General features: G+C 41.6%; 1 protein-coding gene across 2 annotated transcripts; it reads right to left on the bottom strand.

The window, feature by feature from the left end:
• Nucleotides 1–424: 424 nt before the first annotated feature.
• LOC146373569 (mediator of RNA polymerase II transcription subunit 13-like) lies at nt 425–23,560 on the bottom strand. 2 transcript variants are annotated; one of them, XM_084950567.1, is made up of 30 exons: nt 22,678–23,560; nt 21,580–21,814; nt 20,359–20,527; nt 17,335–17,480; nt 17,040–17,237; nt 12,904–13,098; nt 12,636–12,792; nt 12,437–12,544; nt 11,636–12,352; nt 11,295–11,511; nt 10,555–10,585; nt 10,337–10,458; nt 10,136–10,226; nt 9,845–10,041; nt 9,559–9,758; nt 7,920–8,809; nt 7,651–7,818; nt 7,307–7,530; nt 6,983–7,178; nt 6,496–6,877; nt 5,072–5,288; nt 3,790–3,981; nt 3,442–3,665; nt 3,022–3,164; nt 2,774–2,932; nt 2,494–2,679; nt 2,273–2,406; nt 1,827–1,991; nt 1,463–1,563; nt 425–1,363 (listed from the first exon to the last, which is right to left on the bottom strand). In XM_084950567.1, the coding sequence occupies exons 1-30, from the start codon at nt 22,741–22,743 to the stop codon at nt 1,231–1,233; spliced, it is 6,363 nt and encodes a 2,120-aa protein (XP_084806693.1). In that variant the 5' UTR covers nt 22,744–23,560; the 3' UTR covers nt 425–1,230. The 2 variants fall into 2 exon arrangements, with proteins under 2 accessions (XP_084806693.1, XP_084806692.1); XM_084950566.1 differs by having other exon boundaries at nt 10,337–10,585.
• Between the last annotated feature and the right edge of the window lie 178 nt (nt 23,561–23,738).

Raw genomic sequence — 23,738 nt, forward strand, 5'->3', positions numbered from 1 at the left:
GTCCTTGGGCAAGACACTTTACCCACCGCCTACTGGTGTTGGCCAGATGGCGCAATATGGCAGCCTCGCCTCTGTCAGTCTGCCCCAGGGCAGCTGTGGCTACAACCGTAGCTTGCCTCCACCAGTGTGTGAATGCGATAGTGAATGAATAGTGGCATTGTAAAGCGCTTTGGGTGCCTTGAAAAGCGCTATATAAATCCAATCCATTATTATTATCATTATTACATTTGACTGACTGCTTCTTGTCCTCTTAATTCCTTTGGATACAGTCAGTATGTAATTTCTTTTTACTACACACTGGTTTTGTCAAATAATGAGGCAACATGCCACATGTATCGTTGTTGTTCATCTGAGGCTGTATTTATATACAAAAGACTATGACAGCTGCAAGCAGCTACAAAGATAAAGATAAAGACGAAGACAGTAAGGTAGACACTTTATTCCTAAAACAGAAGCTGCACCATCAGTAGCGGCACACAATTACTATGTACACATATACACACACAGTTACCTAAATCTGTTATATAAAATATATAATCTGACAATGTACCTTTTAATTCCTCTTCAGAGCTCACTGAGTTACTGTGCAAGAGACTCTGGAGCCAAAGTAGACAGAGAGGTAAGTCTCATCCACTCATTGGGTGGGACACAAATGCCCAGGCCAGCTTTTACTTCATTATTACAGCATGGCAATAGAAAGGTCTGTACCCCTTTGAAAAAATAATATTCTAAAAGCAATCTACAGCAAATTCACTTGAACAGGATTTTCGTTTTGTATTTGAGAAAAATTACACTTTTGATACCAATTCCTGTACAGTGAGATGTACACACCCTCTAGGATTTGTAATATATAAAAAAGATATTAAGCATTAAAAATTCCACATTTAAAAACTTACAATAAATAATATATGCAGGCATTTCATTATGATAAAATCTCATAGATTGCAATCTACAGTCATTAAAAAGACATTTTTCTCCTTTATGAAATGTCCCTTGATCATCCAAAGTGATAAAATGGATTCTTGGCATCTGATTGATTCATTGGAAACTTCCAGTTAGAGTTCTGAGAGAAACACCAGGACGAGGAGGAAGAGGAGGGTGCTTCGTCCACATTTACCCTGATGGAGTGCGAGGTCCTTTCGAGTGTCGGGGTGTCTTTGTAGCAGGAAAACCACAACATGTCTGAGCGATCCCTCCAATCAAATCTCAGCAGTTTGATCCCATTAGAGTTCAGAGCATGTTCATGATAAAGTTGTACATCTGGGTGAGCACCACAAAGTGAACAGGCAGACAGGAGCGCCGGTCCTGGGTGGCAGGGTCGCACGTCAGCCAGGAGAGGGCGTTATATTGCTCTAGAACAAATCTGGCATGAAGGAGGAGGACATGGAAATGTTAATAAAGCTGGGAGTGAAACAAATGTCTTTCTAATTATTAAAAAATTGAGTTTGGTTACAGTTCATACCTGAGCACATCAGAGGTGTGGTTAGAGTCCAGGGGGTGGGAGTGTTTACTGTGCAGAAGCTCATCTGATTGGACAGAAGACACGTGCAGGTGAAGAGAGGCCTGGAAAAGAAAGAGACAAATGAAATCAGAGTCTTCAGATTCAATCACTGAATTTCAGGTTCAACACATCTGCATGTAGAGCTGTAAAATCTCATTATTTCATCAACTGATGTAAAAGAGTCAGTATTCTTAAACCAGCAAACAAGCAGCACTGTCGATAGGTCAGAGCAACGACGACAAAGAGGCATTTTGTTGAAGAACGGCGTTATTGTGATTACTCAAGACTTCATAAACATAATTTTAGTAGTACAGATATGAGTCACCTTGAGAAAGAGTGGGCACTGGTTCTTGGCTTGGGGGCAGGCTGACCAGAACCAGTCGGGCAGCGGTCCGGCCTTCGCTGTGGAGACAAAGTAACCCAAAGCCATCGGCTGCTGCAAGATGTTGAGCGCTTCTTCGTGAGACTCCATCCGATCTGTACTCTGACCCTGCGAAACGAAGGTGATAAAGTCATCGATCAGAGCATCGCTGCAGTCAAAACAGGCATCATATTTTCATAACCAAGGGGCACCTAATTTTTTTTTGCTCATTAGCATGCTTTTCTTTTTTTGAAAACTTTTTTTAATGTAACTATTAAGTTGAGGACGAAAAACAGAAGAAGTTGTTTAATTACTGCCGAGTGGTTCATACATCACAGCCTGTTAACAATCTTAAAGTCTGTATCTGACATTTTATATTGACGAGTGATTTCGTGAAAAAGGTGGCAGACCTTGCTTCCATCTCCCCCTTGGGGGCCCGGGGAGTGAACAGGGGAGGTTGTGGGGGAGTTGGGCAGGATGTTGATGAAGTCTGGATCCATGTCTTGTTCAAACAAATCAAAGATGTTCATTCCCTCTGATCCATCTGCAGAGAGGGAAAAATGTGTCATTCTGGCTTTCCAGCTTTGAGCAGAAATATATTGTAGCAGCTCTGTGAGCTGTGAAAACATACCGGGATTTATTGGGTTAAAGGTGTCGATGTCGATGGGCTCTGAAGTGTTAGTGTTGACCTGCACCATGGCTGACGTGGGGAATACCAGTATGTGTGTGCAGGATGTATCCTGAGGGGTGCTCAGCTGCGATGTTTGCATGTTAAGGGTGGTGCTTCGACCAAACACGGAGCCTGTCGACACTGAGTCTGCAGAGACGAGATGAAGGAGAGCGCTGTCAGATTTACAGGCTTTTTGTAAATGAAGTGAAACTAGCCAAACTTTAATTATTATTTCTTTTACCTGGCATAATCACAAAGGAACCTTGAGGCTCCATGGCAACTAAGCAGGCGCTAAGGATGCTGGGAGTGTCAGCAGCAGATATGCCGCACATCCTGCACGTCTCCTTCAGTCGCCTGCTGAGGGACTGCAAGTTCCTCCTGCTCAGCAGAATACTCCAGTCTGAAACAGACAAGACACAAGCACATAAGAGTGTGTGTGTGTGTGTGTATATAAACTGCCCGCTCTGCAGACACTGTTGAAGTGTGTACCTCTCAGCTCGCCGTGCCCCATCCTTCCAAGCCGCCCGATAACGACCCTCCATGGCAGTGACGTGAGCTGCACCAGGCCGAGGCACCACTCCCACAGCTTCTGCAGACCCAGCCGTCGGGCTGAGCCCTTTTTCCTGCGAGCCCTGCAGCAACAATAATACAGTCATGCATTTATAAGGTAGTTTTGCTTTTTAATTAGTTTTGATTCTCTAGCTTTCAGTTTAATTTAGCGTCATTTACTTTCCACAGTGGTTTTAGCCTTCATTGTTTAAAAAGGTTTAATTTCAGTCTTAAAACAAAGACATTTATCATATTTAGTCTTTGTTAACTAAGATTGTTTTACACTTAACTACAAAGACTTAGGTATCAATAACCAAACTGATTCTGTGGTACTGAGGTAAATCTTTCGTGAACAGGCACCTGTTCGGCACATCGATGCTGATGATGCAGGTCTCCAGCAGTTCTCCGTGTTGATCGGTGCAGGAGGCCAGCAACCATCGCTGGTCATGTGACAGACAGTAGCCGACAAACAGGACGTTGTACTTCTGCGATGCTTCACCAAACGTCTCCCCGAGCTCAGTCTGCTTGTCCTTCACTGGAGCCAAAATGAAGGGTGGCGTGTAGAGACGCAGACACTCAGGCCTCTGCACAGCACACAAACACAAAAAAAACATATTCAAGTTGAGAGTGAAAGAAGGTACAACAGCATAATTGTCTGTACACATATAGCTTCAACAAAACTCAGAAGTTCAGCATCAGGGTAGTTACCTCTGGGTTCTTGAGTGCCATGTCAATGGCAAGACCAGGACCAAAGCCCGTCAGAGCCTTGAAATTGGTGGAGTTGGGAAGAGGCCGACGACACTGAGTGAACACAGAGAAAGCCAGCGACTTGAGGTGCTGACTGTAGACGTGGCGCCCTGCGCTGTGCACCGGCTGGAGCAGATACTGGCAGGGAACAATCTGACACAAGAGGAAGAAAAAAGGCAATTTAGGACAGCCTGTAGTGCTGGACGTTTATGGATTTGTTAGACTTAAGCTTCACTACACATTTGTTTTTACTGAAAGTTTCTCTGTGTTACTGACTGGGTTGTGCTGTAGATGATAATTCATAGACATGGAAATCTCAAAACAGGTCCTTCTGACAATTACCCACTTTTTAGTAATAGTTTGTGGTGAAAGAAACATTAGTGAACCCTGAGCTTCAAAAACTACACTGCTGTAAGTAAGTTTAATCCCAACGTGAAATTTCTGCTTCATCCAAAGATCAGAATTGGTTTTAAAAGTATTAATCCACAGGAACGCTGTAACATTCTCTGTAGCTCCCAGTGAAAGGCATCCACACCTTCAAATCTGTGCAGGATATATTTGAGTAATCAGATGTTTCTCCCCCCAAATATTAAAACTTTGTGCACATCAGTACTTGTAAACATCTGCACCACATTACCAGTACTGTTACTATACTGGCAAGTGTGAGTGATTATGGTAATTATAATTATGATAAGAAGTACGGGTGTCTTTAATCTTATATTGTTCATAGAAGACGGAGGTCAAACCAAACTGTTTGTTTACTAAACTAAGAATATTGCCACATCTTAGCTTGAAGGAAGAGTTAATGACAGCACATCTGAGAGATTAGCATGTCTGCAGCGATAGGACTCAATGGATATTAGCCCACACGTTACGCTGCTGCTGTACTGAAACCATTAGCACATTCACGCCTCTTGTGTTTCAGAACTCCCTCTGGCATACTGATGCAATCTTGTGCCACTATATCACAGGTGTGGCAGTTACCACCTCCATTAGTGCCTGCTAATGATTCCCCTGCTCCTTCTCACTTCCCTTTGTGGCAGCTGGTAACCCTCTCTATTATAACCAAAGTAGAAAACTGAGTAGATGTTATTAAACTGTAGATTATATTTAGAAAATGAACTTATTTTGTGAAATATCTTTGACTTTTGGAGTTTGTTCTTTTATACACTACGCAGAATATTTAGCCGCATCTTTAATCTGCAGTTATGAAATTTTAAAACTATTAAGAGTGCTGTTCTACCTGCACAGAGACAGAGTTTCTGATGCAAGCAGGCAAGATGTGGAGCATTTCCATGTAGCAGCGCAGTAGGCCCATCGTGTAGGTACTCGAATGGACTTCTCTGTCTGTGTCTTCGTAGCTGAAGGGGTCGACGATGTACACCACTATAGCAGGCGGGTAAGACACAGCATGGGACTCTCCGTCTGTTGGCTTACCCACTTTGTCTCTCTCCATTGTGCTGTTAAAAATTAGGCAGATAATTACTGAAACAGGCCAAGAAATTATCTTCATCAGATCTGTCAATAATGTTCATATTACTGTCCACAGTGTGCAACTGAAGCTTTTTGCATGCCTCCTGTGCAGCCTTAACCTTTTTGTAGACATTACTAGAAAGACATGCACATGAAAAAACAAAAATTAACACTCAGAGCAGTCAGATTAGATATTAGCCACTATTTAACCTGCCAGCCCAACTACAAAGTCCACACTTTTCTGGGCTCTGTTGATCCACACTTTGTAGTTGTTCAGTGTATTTATCTCCAGCAAATGGATGTTTGTATACTGCCGCGTGCACACTTTATTTAGGTAGCTCCCTGACATAAACTAGTATAATTGTACCTGCTGTGTGCTACATGTGAAAGAAACTGTCCAAATATCATGTATGAAAATGGCTCAAGCCAAATCTTGGCAGGCGCAGCTCCCATCGGAAGAAATGTAAAAATAAAATTACTGAGATGAAAGTAGAGACACGCAGCGCTCATGAGATGTGTTTTGCCATAACAAAACTTCAGATCTCACTAATATTATACTGCCTTCAAAACACGTGACACACAATACTTTTTTACCCAGAGGATGAACTTTCCCTGCTGATTATGCAGCGTTACCAATGTGGTCATTCATCAACCTTAAATATAATCTACAACCGATAAGACTATTTGGTCAATCAATGCCTAAAAACCCCATATATCAAACAGACCATGTGTACGTGTTGGTGACCTTTGAAAGAAGGTGTCTCGCAGAACTGTCGAGGAACTGAGCACGTCAGTGTGTTTTTATCAGATTGTCTTTGTAAAGCAGTTGTAGAAACGATCTCCATCTCAGCTTAAAATAATAACTGAGCACTGGTTGTCTATCCCATGAATGCATACCAGTAATGAAAAAGGCTTCTGAGCTAAGTACCAAACTACAACGCTCTACTACTTGAGATATTCTGTCAAATAGAAAGAATTGAAATGAGCAAACTGGCATTTGCTAGGAAAAGATTCAAAATATAATCTGGCTCATGAACCATCACAGATCCCAAGTGACTGTGCATAAAAAAAACAAAACAAATATGACTCTGTAACAATTTTTGGGAAATGTGGAGAGATAAGACAACAGGCGCCTAGTTACGGCATGAGGTCACTGGTCCTTTGGCCAAGTGATGTAACAGCAGATCTAACTACCTCTCTGGGCTCTCAGTGGGTCCTTGAGACTGGTAAGCAGACGATCCATTTTCAGCCATTCCCCCTGTACCCTGCGAGTTTGGCTGGGGTCCATTCTGAGACGCTCCACCCTGCAAGCCTGCTGTTCCAAATGGCGAGAAGGAACTTGGCTTGGCTGAGGTCATTCCCCCGATAGTCTGTGAGCCTGAGGATGAAGAGGGAGGGGTGCTGTTGACCTGGGCAGGCTGGGCAGAGCTGGTGTTGGAGCCGGTAGTGTTGGTGCTCTGGAGTCCTGATGAAGTGCTGGAAGAGCTAGAGGTCTGGAAGGAAGGGGTGGCGGCTGTGGTAGGGTTCCGCTGGGTCAACAGAGAGCTATCCAAAGACTGCTCTGACAGGTATGGAGCTGAAATGGATCCCAAAATAAAAAATGAAATGATAAATCATCATTTTTACAAACCATATGATTTTACTTACTTTAGGTTTTCAGCACTACAAGCAATCACATTACCTAGATCATAGCAGCACACTTGAGCAAAGAGTTTGAGCTTATTAAAGGCTTCATTGTTTCCTTCTCTGGCAGCCATCTTAACGAACCAGTCACTAAGAGGCTGCTCTGTCATGCTCCTGCCTTCTTTGGTGCCAACCTTCAATATGCCCTCTGGGTGACTCTTGCAGATGGGCCTGTGTTGCCCCAGCTGGCATGCCTGTCGAGGAAAAAAAGAAAAGAAAAAAAGAGTGCAACAGTGTGAATCACTTTTGCAGAGCTACAAAACAGTTTCTGTAGACATGTCAGCACAGGAAGGGTGAGTTTAATAAACTGCCAGGTGCATACCTCATACATTGCACTTAGATCTTTGAAAAAGGTCTTGGCCCCGCGGAGCAGAGACTCATTATCAGGGCAAATGACAACATATCCCACATCCCTCTGAGAACCAAAAGGATCCAGGAGAAGCTTCTCCCAGTAGGGCAACCCAAAAGGAGACAGTACCACAAAATCATATTCGTAACCAACCAGAAAGGTTGGGATGGGCAGAGGCTCAGGAGACTCATCAGTACCTGTGAAGATAAGGAGACAAGTTAGTGTCTTTGAAGACAACAAAGCCATAAACTTCCACAATATTCTATTTATCTCTATAAAACAAACAAACAAACAAACAAAAAACGCTTTCGACACACCATATGATCCCCTCCCAGCCATTTTATGGAACTGCTGCCAGGTAAGTGGCCCCTGAACGCCCCAAGAGCGCACACTCCTTTTCTTCTGAATGGTGTCCTGCAGCACAGGCTGGAGGGACAACAACACCCGGAGGACATCCACAGAGTATAGCTTGCTCATGTCTGCTGCTACAAGTGGAGAAACAATAGGAAACAAGTATTACATTTCTGCTAGAAACACATAAGGAAGAACTCTACATTTAAAGCAGCAGTAATGTGAGAATACATACATTTGCGTTTGGGCCACTGATGAAGACAGGTGCTTTTCACTAGTGTTTCATCGACTTTGCCTCCTGACATATTGTCCATGAACTGCCTGCCATGCTCCAGTGCCATGTAGCAGTCGTTATAACAGTCTCTCTCTTCCACCCTTAGGAACGAACTGGGGGCTGAAGTTGGTTTGGGGTACTCCACACCAGCCATCGAGGCAAATGGATTGGTGCACTGGTCCTGCAGCAACAGGATTAACTCATCTGGAGGCTTCTCCTTCAGGCTGTTGGCTTTGTGTGATGTAGAAGCTCGCAGCTCTTCGAAACACCGCTCTGTATCTCGAGCAGCATCAGAGCCCCGTCCAACTACGTCCAGTTCATCCTCTAGAAAGAGCCCAGCTGACTGGCCAAAGCGCCGATTGGTGACAGCGCTAAAACCACAAGTGCATATATACTGGGCCTCGCCGTTGTCCTTGAGGTATACGCCTACATCGGCCCCACGGATGTTCATGTTACAGACACACACACAGCAACTGTCAAAGTTGCAGTCCTTGAAGAGGTTCATGACTGACTCTGAAAGTATGAGCGTGACGTATAGGCTGTGAGCCTCGGGAATTGAGGGCACGGTGGCTGGCTCAACAGAACTAAGGGGTCGGCAGGTGGAGGGCGTGGAGGCAGGAGAGTAAAGGTCAGAACTGTCATACTTGAGGGAGCCCTGGACGCTGGATGGGCCACGTGGAGTCCGTGGAGTGCGGGGCGTGCGAGGTGTGGGCACAGAGAAGCGTGGTGTGGCTGGGGATGGTAGAATACCTGCACCACTGTTGCTGGGAGGAGCGCTGCTGGACATGAAGGGCGGGTGGGTCTGCGGGGTGTAGGTCTGGCTATAGTCAGGCTCCACACTGGGGACATTACTGTTATATAAAGATGAACAGTGATTAGGGTTTCATGTTGTGATGTTTGGTTATATAGCAGTTGAAGAGTACCGTTTACATGCTTTTACGTTCGTTCTTGTTCTACATACATTGCAATGTTCATTATGTGCAGCCACCGACATGATAGCTGTACATAATAAACTTGTTTCAGACATAGGATGACCTGATGTCTGGTTTAGGCTCTTTGGAACATAAATAATGATCACTTTGAACTGTGAAACCTGCAGAACTGTGGATGAATAAAAATATAGAGCTGGAAATAAGTGTAATACGTCACTTTTCAGTACAAATTTGAAGTTGTACTGTAAAACAGCGGTCTCCAACCTTTTTTGCGCCACGGACCGGTTTATGCCTGACAATATTTTCAAGGACCGGCCTTTAAGGTGTCGTGGATAAATACAGCAAAATAAAACTAGTACCGGTACCGAAAAAAAGAAGATTTATTCATAACACACGTGAAAAGACCCAGGAAAACAGAGTTAACGATCAAAACGATAACAAAATAACGCTGAAAACTGATAAAAACCCTGAAAACCATACATTTCACACCTGAGCCTCAACTCTCGCGGCCCGGTACCAAACGACCCACGGACCGGTACCGGTCCGAGGCCCGGGGGTTGGGGACCGCTGCTGTAAAAGACTAAAACTTAAACTGTGAGAAAAACCCTTCTTGATCAACAGATCACACATCCAAGATGGGAAAAAGTTAATTCAGTATATGCATTTACCTATCTTTAGTGAGGAGACTAGTGTTGGACACTGGGGGTATCAGGTCCATTTTGCCCATGGTCCAGCTCGCCGTGTACACACAGTCTTCTGGTAGTTTGACAGGCAACAGACACTGGCTGGGTAGTGTCTTCAGGGGGGCGTACATTGAGCAGCCAATGAATGACTGACACATCTCTGGCTTGTACACAAAGGAGAAGTCCTGAAAACAAAAACGCAGGTCATTTAACAATAAAGAAAAATGATCACAGTTTCCTCTCTACTTGGTAATTGCGTGATGTGTTGTACCTTTATTTCAGATGGCTTAGGGCTGCAGAAACCCTCCTCCACCTCCATCTTGAAGTGGTTATTAAGCTGGCTGCCGTCCAACAGGGTGAGCCCCGCCCCTGCTTCTAAGCTGTCCTTGCTGCCGGAGTTCATGGGAGAATAACCCTGCTGCTCCAGGGAGGGTGGGGTGGGAAACATTGTGTGCAGGTCTACTGAGCCTAAGGAAAAGACATTATTACTTCTCTTGAAACAATAACTTACGTAGTTATGATCCATGATGTACAATGAGTAATTGATGATTCATTTTCCTACTTATGCAAGACAGGGGATCCAGTGCAGTTGGCTTAGTATCTTTAGAGCCAAACTTGTCATCTGTACCAACACCAGCTCTTTTGGATCCAGGCTGTGCAATGGGGAAAACAAGTCAACATATTCAGTATATCTTGGAGTTTTAACAGGCTTCATGAGGAGACATCACCATCAGCTCCTGAATATGCCACAACATGCACTCACTGCTAGCTCATCTTCATCTGAATTGAAGATTTTATCCAGGTCGCTGTAGGACACAGCCAAGTCGTTCTCGTGGATGAGGCTGGTCGAGGCTGAGGGTTTACTGCCTGTAGGACACTGTCCATCTACACCACAAAACAAATTGAGGGACATTTTTTGAATTAAAGCAAACAAATAAACATACATAGAAATCTCCAAGCAAGAATGAATAAACTTCTCACCATCTGCAGAAGTTCCAGTTCCTTCATCCACCTTGGTTAAACAAAAAGATGACAGTAATTATCGTCATGACCACTTGTTTGTCATTAAATTTTCCACTATTTATACTTGTATACAAAGCTCTGATCATCAAACATGTTCCTAAAATGAAGGTCACTATTTTGCACACCATCGAGTGCTGATTTTCAGAGTTAGCCATAACACAACAGGGTGAGGTTTGAAACATCTAAAATCATCTTCTGATCCTTGTTACACAACCTTTCTTCTACAAATTCACAAGAGAATTTGATAAGAAAAATGTGACTCAATTATCAAGATGACTGCACAGTCTTTTCGTGATTCACTAGGGTATACATACTGGCACTAGAAACCAAAACGTACTTTACATCAGTAAATATCTGAGCAAGCAAACATGACTGAAGCTGACAAGTATGTAAAAGCAAATTTAATTAACAGGACCTGTGATAGAGACACATTTTGGTTACTAAGTAAGTACTAATGGTCAATACCCAGCAATATCAGTGTGTGCTCTCAAAAGGCAACTACTACTATGCAGCACAGAGAAATGAAGGAAATAAGCACTGGAACAGACGTGAAAATGTTTAAATGATTCACCTCCTTTAATATAAAAACACAGAAATGTTCAAAATAACTAGTTCCAACATGTACTTTACCAGGGACTGAAAGTAGATTTCATCAAATGTCATAATAAACAAGGATTTCAGCCTTTGTCAAGACCCACCTTGTGTTTCTTGTTTCCGTCCTTTTCAGCTCCAGACTTGTCCTTCTTCTCAGTAAAGCTAAACTCCTCATCTCCTTCGACGAAGGCATAAGGGTCTGGCTCCTCACTAGGCTCTTCATCTCCTGAGGTGGAAGCAAGATGGCTGTTTCTCCGCTGTGTATAAGTCTTGATGAGCTCTTGGGACACTTTCAGGGGATGCGAGGATCCTGACATCAACCTGGGAGGGGTGTAGGGGAGAGACATTTTTAAGGCATGCAAATACATTATTTTTAAATTCACAAAAAGAAAAAAATATATATATTTTTTTTAAAGCATCCGCCGATCAGACATCAGATACTCACTCTGTGACAGAGACTACACTTTCACTTCCTCCACCACCTGCAGAATCCTCTCTCATTTTATCTAAAGGTAGCTGGGGTGTCAGGAAGTTTGAGGGCTTTTTCTGAGGGAGGAGGAAATACTTCCATGGATTATGGGTGGAGTCATCACTGGGGCTAATGGCAGAACCTACAAAGATGGTGGGTTCAAGGGTTTCATTGTAGGTTGAGGGAAAGGGCAAAGGCATAGGCATGTTCTCCATCTGAGGCTCCTCAGATGAGCCCTTTGGTGGCATCTGACAAGGTTCCACTGATGGCGGGTAGAATGGTTGGTGAATGGGAGTTGACGAGCTCTTCATGCCACCAGGAGTCATGTCAACTTCTACGTGATCACAGGGATGTGGGCTGAGAGGAGGGGGAGGTGGAGATCCAACAAGGTCTGCAGGAGGACCGTGGGCATGCAGTGTAGGGGCTTTAGACTGCACCGTGTCCACATGGTGCAAGCTGGGATACGAGCCTTCTTCCTGCGATCTGAGGCAAAGCCTCTGGGTCTGAGGCTCCAGGGATTGCTCCTCGCTCACAGAGTTGCGGTGGTGAAAAGGTGTCTGTGGCCTCTTCTGCTGCTTCTCCCCCTTCTCCAGCTTCTCGCCCAGCTTGTGCTTGGGGGCTGGCAGGGCAGGCTGTCCTGATGAAGGTGGGTGTCCTGAGGTGCTGCTAGACCGCTGTTTCGAATTCTTATGTCTGTTTGGAATAAAACAAATAATGGCTATAAAATATTTTAAATAAATAACTAAATCGCTGGTGAATTAACTTCACTAAACATACCTTGCGCAATTACAATGCAGCCTATGAGCTGGCTCCACAAAATCCCAGAGTCCTGTTTTTTCTGTCTCCTCCTCACAGGTTCCATTTGTCAATGAAGTAAACTTATTCCTAGAAAGAGTGGGAATACAAACACGTTATCCATCTGGATGGAGGCAAAACCAGAACAAATGCAAATTTAAAGAGATGGCCAAAAACATACTTGTTCCCTGTATGGTTTAGGTTGTACTCCTGCCATACAGACTCCACCATCTGGCTGGCCATCCTGCGAGGGATTTTACCACCGTGTAGAGTGTTGTTAGAGCTGTAGCCATCAGATGCAGAAGACAACTTGAGCCACTTCTGGGCAGGCTGATAATCTGTGAGAAGGTAAGATAAAGATGATAAAAATAAATACAACCGCAGTGGTATGAAGAGTCTCACAAAAATAAAGGCTGATGAACATGTATTTTTAATTCTGCAATTCTTACCAGTCTGAGCCTCCTCTGGTGACGTTGGAGGAGTCAGAGTGACAGAGGACATGGCAGGATCTCTGTTAGCAGCCTGGCCCTGCTGAGCACCACACAAGCTTCCTGAGGCGTTGGCTGAGCCCTGAGGGACCACAGTAGGGAGGTCCGACAGAGGGAGAAGCACCAGGCAGGAAGGATAAACCATCCTTACTCCCGCTGAAAGTAAAGACATTTGTTCATTTTAAAAACTCAGCATGAAAATTCAAAACAGAACTGAACAAACCAAATACACATTTTTAAATGCAACATTTTGGTATAACTGACTCATTTATTCACCTTCACTCTACAAAAAAGAATAGTGTCTCTCAAAAGTACCAGTGACAGAGAGAACTATTTGGACTGATTTCTTTAAAACAAACAAAAACACAAAAAACAGACACATTTTAGGGCTGCTGTAGACTGAGCTATTTATCTCATAAATGCCAACACTCTTGTTTTTCTCGGGCTTTCCTGTATTTAACATCTCGGGTGCCTCCTGTGTTGCTGTTTTCCCAGGATACACTCGTAATTTACACGAGATTCAAACTTTTTTATGAATAATTGTAAGGCTGCACAAATATTCTGATTTTGATCTCAACCATGACTTTGGCTTCCCACAGTTCAATGAACGGGGGATACTGGAAGCATGTGCTTCACCAACAGAATGCAATCCAAAAGCAAATTAGTTGCTCCATAAACAATGACGTATCACAGCCAATCACAGCTGTTCCCTGCACTGTAAAGCTTGAGGTTTTCCTGGATAAGTCTGTATCAGTAACAAAAGAAAGAAATTCAAAAAATTTAAATGTCTAGTAAAGCACAAAGTGAAGAGCTTGGTTTTTTGAAAAACAAACAAACAAAAAACAAAACAAAAAACAAAAAAAAACAAAGTGAAGAGCTTGTCCCTTGAAGCGGAAGATAATCTGTTTGGAAATATTCAGATTTATGGTAAGTGATGTTAAAGACGAAATCATGTGTAGGGCTGCAGCTTTCGATTATTTTAGTAATCAAGTAATCTATAGATTATTCCATCGATTAATAGAATAAGAAATAATTTTATCTTATTAATGATCAATAATAAATAGTCAGAGCTCAAGAGCTCTTTTGGTTTTTAGAAATTGCAGTGTTTTTTGTTGCATCCATCATCTGTTTCATTTGTCAAAAAAAAAAAAAAACCAACAACAAAAAAACAAAAAACCAACCCTTGGTATTTACGTGCCACATTAAGTTTTCTTTTTTAAAGAAAACATTTTCTTAAATGCAGAAATATATAAATACTCTCAAGTAGAGTCAAAGTCAAATAAAATAAGATAAATATGCCATCTAAACTAAGGCATAAAAAAATCTTTACTGTCTTCTTGGAAGGCTTATATGTTTTGGTACATGTGTTTAAGTGTGAACGTGAATGAGTAAGTTTTTGTTTGTAAGAAGAATGTGGTGACGGCAACGAAGAGAAGCAACCATATCAGCATTCTGAAGTTTGCCCTGTGCTTTGATGCAAAGCTTATGTGCTGCTAAAAACAAGATGTTATGATGGTGTAGACATTATTTAATATTAACAAGAGTTCAGTGTCCAACCTAAAATCCCTCAGGTCAGTGGCTCAGAGTTTTACATTTCATTTCATTTTTACTGGATTGTGAAAAACGCTTTAATTTTTATATTTTTAAATATTAACACAACTTAATTGAGACAGTATTTTATATTATTTCACTTTCGATCTGAAAAATGTTCTGAAAACCTTGAAATAAATCTGGTCTAGAAGATACCATGCCCTGCTTTAGACTCACACCCTTGTTCACTTCTATGTAAAATAGGATGGCTGCCATCAGCCTTCAGCAGGTTGTATAATTTAAACATGGTATCAGACTAAGTTAAAAGTTCACCTGCATATTTTAATACATATTCTGGAGGCTTACTGGAGATTTTTAACTATGTAAAACAAATGGTGGTGGATGAAGCAGTTACAAAGTTTGCCTTTCTTGAGGTCAGCGTTTGTTGATCAGGTGCTTTGATTAAAGACTCGCTTTTCCCCAGTAAAGGTTTTAATGGTGATTACGGGAACAGTGTTGCTGTTTTGGACACTAGAAACACTGTTTCTTTCACTCTCCCTGAGCTCACCATCTTGGTACTGGCTCTGCCTCTTTGCGGTGTGTAAACAGACTCCGGCTCCACGTTAAATTGTGCCATCGTCTTCATCACCACTGCTGTGTTATCAGTATTTCTGTTTAAAACTGGGGGCTGTGTGGGCTTAATGTTGTCAAACTTTTGATTCACACGCTGCTTTTAAATACATTTGTAATGCAGGTCTGTTTTTAGTCGTAAATGTTGGTTTCCATGGTAACAGTGCCGCACTACAGAGCCGTGCCTTTAACAAAGCACTGAAGCAAGAATTTGTGTCGCGAATTTTTAATAATTGAATTCTTTGTAATACTCGATAAATCGTTGCAGCCATAATCGCATGCAAGGAGTGCTGTAGAACTGTGTCTTATTGAACCTCCTAAAAAAACCAACCAAAAAAAAACACACCACGAATTGCAGTATACTGATTACATGAAAGCCAAGAAAGACAATGCAATGGTTGCTAACATGAATTGTCCAACATCAATTCAGACGTCCATAAAAGCAAACCAGCATATCCATCCAGCTCACAAATATGCACTGAAATCACAAATGAAATCAGATTCCATTTGGCCAAAGATGTGTCTCCAATAAACACGCAATCACAAGCACTTCAGGAAAATTGTCTACATACTGGACAACAGATACGTTTTCCCCTTGCACGGTTATTTTTCCAGTGTGCCAAAAGCTGAACTGTATGCAAAACATCGCAAGGGACACGGACAGGGATACACAGCTGTCGAGTACTTTACTTAGAGGTTTTATTGATACCCATCCTGGATGCACAATAGATGAAATAAAAAGACTATATTTGCTTCCAAGAGATGCACTTGTCAAGTGAATAAAGGACTGTAGTACCGTGTAAATGTGAAAGCAGTGCCCTGTTCATTTATTAATCTTGTCTCTCTAGTTTTGGTACAATTCTTTAAATTTTGATTTTTTTCTTAAGAATGTACTGAATTTAGATGAATAGGGGGGATCTATTTTACTTTGATCCAAATATTTGTACATTAGCAGGAATGTAGCACAACATGGATCTTAAAGCACTAATGTTTACCAAGATAAGTGCTGCCAAGACCACAGCACAAAAATAAAATAAAATAAAAAAATATGTGACTACAAATCAATGAATAATTATAACAAATAACAGGTAATAAAATCCTGATAACCATTTTGGCCATAATTTTGGCCTACGCTAACAAGCTAACTGGTGGATGAGGGTTGAAACTTTAAGCTTTGCCTAGTTTTACCAAAACTGCAAGATTGGTTATGAATTGCAGTCTGCACACACACACAATCGACCCACATGCAATTTTAATCAATCTGTCAATCCAACCTGGTGACCCACAACCTGCTTCAAATGATGTACAGTTATTCTTGGCACATGTATATGGATGGCTCAATATTTTAGCTGTAGCTTTACCACTTGAGCAATTCTTATTGAGCACATGAGAAGCTTGATTTAAGTAAAGTTGGAAACCTATGCACCGAATCAAACTTACTAGACTGCTAACTCAAACGTGAACAAAAACACAAACAACACATTTTCCAACCGTTTTGAATTGGATGAGTAACACTCACATTTTCCCACAGAATGAGCCGCCCCCTGAGCTGGACAAACAGTACTAAACTCTCTGTGCTCTGCCAATTGGACTGAAGTGCAAAACCGCAAATATTTTTAAAATAGGAACTTAGTGCATTTTTTTTTGTTTGTTTTAAAGGTTTTTGTTTTTTTAAACAGTGCATTTACTGTGATACTGTGCCACCAAGATCACCCTCCTTCCTACAAATAAATACATAATCCTCCTGGACTCTGGGTTTTTTTTAGACCAAAATGTTGGCAGGTATGTCATCCTCATATTAAGAAGAGCTGAAAATGTAGTACTGTATTTTTCAACTGGCACGACTAAATAAATGAATATCAATAAACTTACCTTTCTGTTCCTTCCTTGCATTCAGTGATCCACCACCACATTATAAACATATTAAGAAGCCTTACCAACAAGGACCTCCACAGCTGCCAGGGAGTCATCCTCCCAGTCTGCATCTTCCAACTTTTCTTCCTGGACCTCCTTGGGATTGGGGCTGATGGGATAGAACTGCCTCCACTCTTCGATAAGCTTCTGAGTAGGGTGGTCTGACATCTTAAAAGCCTGGCCAGTGAGGGTCCCATTCAAGCCATATGGGCTCAGGATGACTGTAGGGCAGAGTTACAGTACTTTAATTCTAAAAACAAAACGTTGGTCTAGTTCCATTTAACGCATGACTACTGTGCACAACTATTGTGATCTTACCTTGCAAGGGGCTGGAGCTTTGCTGTGCAAGGCTTAGGTGTTCCTCGCTCAATCGCTGAAGAGGCTGATGCTGAGCAATCTCAACACTCGTGCACACGTTGCTGTCCCCATGTACAAAGAAGTTGAATGCACAAGAAAGGTGCTCACTGCAAGGTGAATCAAAGACAGAAAGAGGTACTGTTATGCTTAGAAAGAGTGGTATACAACAGAAGCTCATCAGTAAATGAATAAACAAACACTTGTCTCAAGCACCTAGAAGATAAACTCCCTAAGGGCAACTGAGATTATCGGTGTACTCTCTTTCATTCACTGTTAAGGAATGACTCAAAGAAAAAAGGCAGGGCTGATAAGGGTGAAGATAATGGAAACCATACAGTTCCTTTCATATTCCACTGGCCTCATTGATTCATATCACGTGTTCAGGTGATAATGGTAGGTTCCACATACACAAGGCTAATACCGCCAATCGGATTGTGCACGCAGTATACACACGGATTTAAAAATTGCAGTAAAGCAAACTGACAATATGAAGCACAAATATGCATAGGAAATTCTTATAGCACTGAAATGTGAAAACAATGCCATCTTTATTTTCTAACCACATCTGGAAGGCCAGGCAGCAAAACTCACTAAAATAGTACTCGTTGACATGATTTCTGTAAAACCACAGCGCAAACTCAGCAGTTTCCAAAGACTGCTGTGTTTACCAGTCAGAGAGGGCAGGCGACAGCAAGGCTGCCAGACTCCTCTGTTAGAGGTGCAGCTTCTCTGCCACAAAACAAGCCTGTGGACCTCTTTATGTAAAAACAGAAGCTAAAAACCAGTGAGCAATAAATCACCTCCTCTTCAACACAACAGCCTTTTTATACAACTGCTAAAGCTCTTTAAAACCATTGAAAAAGTAGCCAGAGGGAACTAAGCCAAAGGCTTGTGCATCAAACACAAAGTCACCCTGGATGAACACACACAAGAAATTGAAACTCAAATGAGCTTGTCGGGAAACTCTGGGGTCCTCCAGGCTCCTTATTCAACAGCAGATGCTAAATCTATGTCACCACCCTTATGGTACAGCATTACACAACTCCATTCTGAACCAGGCAGATATTTATGTGTTGCTGTTGCTAGTTCACCTCAAGCTTGTATTTGTACAACAACAACAGCCCAGTTTTGGGCTTTGGAGAGATGTGAACAATAAATGGCTCTCTTTAACTTTTTTTTTTTTTCAAAAGCCTACAATTTCACAGAAAACTATGGATGCAATACCGTTCCTGCTGTTTGAGCCAGTGAGATCAGTAACTGCGATAATGGAATTATTTATTCTATTTTGTTTTATGTCATTCCACATTAACTACATCACATGTCAGCAGTGCTGTAGTTAAAGCAGCACATTTTGCTAGAAGCAGAGCAACACTGCATGAAGGGCACCAGCAGTTCAATGGCATTTCACACTGGCTACAACAACAAATCACCTTATTTGTTACTTAATTTTGATTTTACAGCAAGCACTGAACAGTGCCTTCGCACATGGCTTTTCCATAAATCTTTTCTTTATTATGTTAGGTCTAAAACTCCAACAGAACCATTTATTTCACTTAAAGTACCGTAACAATTTGTTATCACCTTCCTTAATCAACTGTCTCATCTGCTCTGCTTTATGAGTGGCGAGAAGTGCACACAGTGAAACAGCGAACAGAATAATAGAGCAGAGACACCGGGGTGGCTGTAAATTACAACAAAACACAAAAACTCACACTGAGCTGAAAGGGCCAAATAAATTAGATAAATGTAATTATATATTAAATCTAATTAGATCTTTTTATTTATTCCAAAGTAATATAACATTAAGAATCAATAACATTTTTAAATGTAGTTATTTATTTATTACACAACTTGGATGTTTCCAGTGAACTTATTAATTCAACAATGGTATTGGATGGGTATCTGTATCAGCGCTTGGACTCAAAAAGATGGATTGGTTCACAGCAAATGAAACAGCGTAGCATGACAATGTGCCATGCCAGTGATGTGATTCAAAAGCTGCCATAATCCATCACATCATTAGATCTTGTGCAATTCCACAAATCAGAATTTTCTGAGAACTGAAGGATGTCATAGAGGCGAACCAACACTGAGTCAGTTGTACATGAATACAAAAGGTACAGACCACAGTCATGTATCTATTAAGGATTATATCAGAGATGCAGATGTTGTGTTAAAGGCAATACTTTAATGTCGTGATTACACTGCTCAAAGAAAGACTTAAAAAGTGTGCAAAACCCTATTTTCCTTATAAGAAAAGGGTGGCTCAACCCTAAAAACAGATATAAGCTGACCACAGCATAGTCAAAACAACACATGCAACATTTCCCAAGCTGCGTCACAAATGGTAATGTGAATGATTAAAGAATGTGAAAGGCCAGATATTGTTATACTAACTTCACACCATAAAGAGCACATCAGCTCAGCTGAATTTCCCCCATAACTTAAGCAGTACACATGCACTTAAATTACCCTGTTTTTAGCATGTCTAACACATGCGTGCTTCCGTTCCTGATTCCTACATATGTCACATTCCATGGTTTGTTCTGCTCTGATTAAAGAAAGCTGGAAAAAAACAAAAACCCATACATGAATCGAATTTTCAAAAAACACTCCAACAGCCAACATGACTAATGTTTTACCCTTCAGCACAATCACAATTCATGGCACTTCACTCCACTGACATGTTTACCTTAAGCAATTGTATTAGTCCTTTTGTGTTATAAAAAAAAAAAACACCCTGACATATGTGTAAGCTCAGGCTTAATGTGGAAAGGAACTTCTGTTGCGTCTTTGGTTCATAGTAAACTTTGTCTTAATCGGCCCTACAGATAGCAAACTATGAGATGAATATGCTCTTGAATCAGTACAAAAGACTGAATTGAACCCCAGTTAAGAGTACAGGGTATCACAAGAGAAGTGTCATCTTTAATTTAACAATTCACAGAATATCCTACAATTTTTCTAGAAAGAAGCAGGACATACCTTTTATTAATGGTTTTCTCCTCCTTTTGGTATGGCTTGACAAACCACTTGCCAATACGAACAAAGCCCCGGTTCATGAGGCAGCGCTCCAGCAGGTTGTGAATGGCTTTGAACAGGAGCGTTCGACACTCATAGGATAGGCCACTTTCCCACTCACCATCCTCCTCACCTGAAACAAGGCAGATGCAAACATGATGACTTTAACAATCAAAGCTTTTTTCCCTGATAAAGCTAACCAGTGTTAAATGTACTTGGTTTTGTCATACACGTGTAGCCTTAATTTGGCTATGCAAAAAAAAACAAACAAAAAAACCCCAAAAGACCACAGTTACAGTTGCTCTACCACATATAAATACAGGAAAATATTTAATATTAATAAAAGTCTTAGTTGCTGTTATATAATGACGTGATCCAAAATAAAAGGCTTCAACCCAGTTACTGACTTACGTAACAGAAAATAAACTATTTTGTTAAATTACAGAGAAATTATTCTGTAGGTGAAGCTTACTCATGCCATTCCTTTCTGATCATCAAGAGCTATACTCCCTGCATAGTGGAAAATTCAAACGTCCAACTATCTTTGGAGCTCAAGAGAGATTTGAAAAATTGTTGCCAACTCGGTCTCTTTAATGAGCAATTTCTACAAGTAACACTTCATCACACCTGAGACAAAATACCTGTGTGTTAGCCCCTAAGGGTACTTCTTCTCTAAGAATATGAATATCAACAAAGCAGGATTGAATCTCCAGAAATCTAGAAGTGTGTCAGGTGACTGTGATGCACAACAACTTGTTCTAATCCTACCATGCAAGTCTGCGTCTCTATGGCTGAGGGCCAATCAATTTCACAAGGCTTTAAAGACATTCAAAGACCAGTTAGCCACAAATTCAAGGGCCTTAGAAATTATTTTTTAATCAGACTTTGCATCATCAAAAATGTATAAGAAATTTTTTTAATGCAGTAAGCATTTCAGGACAGCATCTCTAGAGAGGTTTGTTATTAATATCAACAATTACACACTTCAATTTCAAATTGTTCAGATGGCACAAACTGAACTAACTGCTGCGAAAGCACAAGAGTCCACATATAATTTGGGGTAAATCACCAAATAACATTGGAATTTAATTCAGCAAAATGAAATAAACATTTTCATCTAATAAACTCTGATGTTGTCAGAATCACAAATCTTGCAGAATTCGTGGAGAGGTTAAATGAACTTACTTAAGAGCTCATTGTGGATAAGCTCTGCAAAACTGGGGTCATCACCCCACCAGAAGAGCCAGAGCTCTCTGCGACCCGGGGTTTGGTGCCTCCTCCAAACACTCAACACATCTGCTGCCAAGCATCGGCTGAAACTGCACAAGATCGGGTCCTCCTCAGTCACAGGGAAAAGGATTGGCGAGGAGGTGGGTCCTTGCCACACAAAACGCCGCCATTTTATTCCAGTCAAATCAGCCTTAAAGAGAAGAATAGTGATGTGAGAATGTGAGAATGAACACAGAGAAAAACTGAAGAGCATAAAGCTAATTTCCAGCTGTTTACTGCATAACTCTTCATGCATCTTGACCGAACACACTGCAGTAACAAGCCAGCCACTGCTTTCGCTGCTAAAATTACTATCAATTCAATTAATTTTATTTTATTTATATAGTGCAAAATCACAACAGCAGTTGCCTTAGGTGCTTTATATTGTAAGGTATAGATCCTACAATTATATTGAGAAAACAGAAAAAGGAAACTTTGAATAAGCAAAGCTGAAAATTGAGGTTTGTTTACACTGTTGAAAGTTTTCCTGTACTCTTTACACTTGCCAAGATGGTCACGCCTGAAGGCATAACACACAACTATAAGGAAATAATTTACAACCAACAAGTTAACAACCAATGACAGACCTGTCAGTTTAAAACCAGACTGGTCTGTCTCAAAATGGTTGGTGACAGCCACAATTAATTTGCATGCAGTGCAGTTTAAATCAAGGGAAAACAATATGCTCAGCTGGTTTTAGAGAAACTGCTCGTTTAGTTGTTCTTTTTACCACCATGTAAATAACGTTATTGCTAGCGGAATATTTTAGCACTCAGTGCAGTGTAAACACAAGATCGTGCCATATTTATCAACCAGCCTTCAACATAGTTGTCATGCAGAATGTGCTGGCTCTGTTATGAAAGTTGGCTCAGATCACGATTTGTTAGTTGCAGGCCCGATGCCTTCACTCCAATCTGCAACTGACGTTACAAGGCTTGTTGCCTTATTAGCCAAAATGGCTTTCTGGCCTCGCAGGATCGCTAACGCTCGCTAGCTCACAGAGCAGAGTCTTACCAGGCAGAAGAGGTTGGAGTGGCAGTCCTCCAAACTGGCCCCGTTTGGTACAAAGCACGAACTCATCCTTTCACTGCGTAGTTGTAACGTTAAAATCCATGTTCTCAATCACCTTCGGGGGGCAATAGCCGATCTGGGTAACTCGCTTGCGAAGCTATGTTCAGCTCTAATTATCCCGTTAAAGCGCTGCCAACTTGCTAGCTTCAGCTAGCTGACGCTAGCTAAACAGTCAACTTCTAACCGGCGCTAGCCACCACCACCACTAGCCTGGCAGCTAAGCTAACGTTAGACAGACAGCCAGAACGCGTCAACTGTAAGCTTCTCGCTATACGATTCATCAATCCTATTTGAAATGTATTGTCTGATCTGGTTAGCCGCAAGCTTGCGGCTACATCACCTCAACATTAAATAATCATCGATAACAAATCGAAGAAAGACTAGCGTTAAATACAACACTGGAAAAAGTTAAATGCGCAATAAAAATACGAGCTCAAAAACTTAAAAGAAAAACTTAGATGCTGGTATGCTAATGCTAATGGCAGCTAGCTGCTCTGAAACAATTTCAAAGCGGAGGAACTCGCCCCTCCTCCCCCTGAGCTAGCCTAGCCTGCTAGCACATTCGCTAACATACCAGAGCTCCAGCGTTAGCTCGCCAGCTAAATAAAACAACCCGCTACGCCGCCCTCCTTTTCACCAAAACCACCATGGTGCTCCGTCATATTAAAACTACCCTTAAAACGAATGAAACACCCCAAACTAGCGTGACTACTCATCAGCTACTCTTCTCTGCCTGCTCCATAGGTCCAGCAGATTTCCATTATTTCAGTTCATGTATTGAATTCTTTAATGGCGGCCAGGAGGACAACTCTGCCTCTCAGCTCCTATTGGCCAATTTGTGGTAATGGGGGCGTGATCCGGCTTCAAGTAGCTCCATGACTTCACAGTTTACAAGATGAAAGCTCCAGTGCATCTGTCATGCAGTGGTCATTCCTCAGTGATGCCTGTTAACGTGCATGTTTCACTGTGCATCATCTGCTGCATGGACAGTTATGGTTAAATAT

The sequence above is a fragment of the Perissodus microlepis genome, chromosome 14, assembly GCF_051167445.1.
Source record: "Perissodus microlepis isolate ML-2025 ecotype Zambia chromosome 14, ASM5116744v1, whole genome shotgun sequence".
NCBI classification, from domain to species: Eukaryota; Metazoa; Chordata; class Actinopteri; order Cichliformes; family Cichlidae; genus Perissodus; species Perissodus microlepis.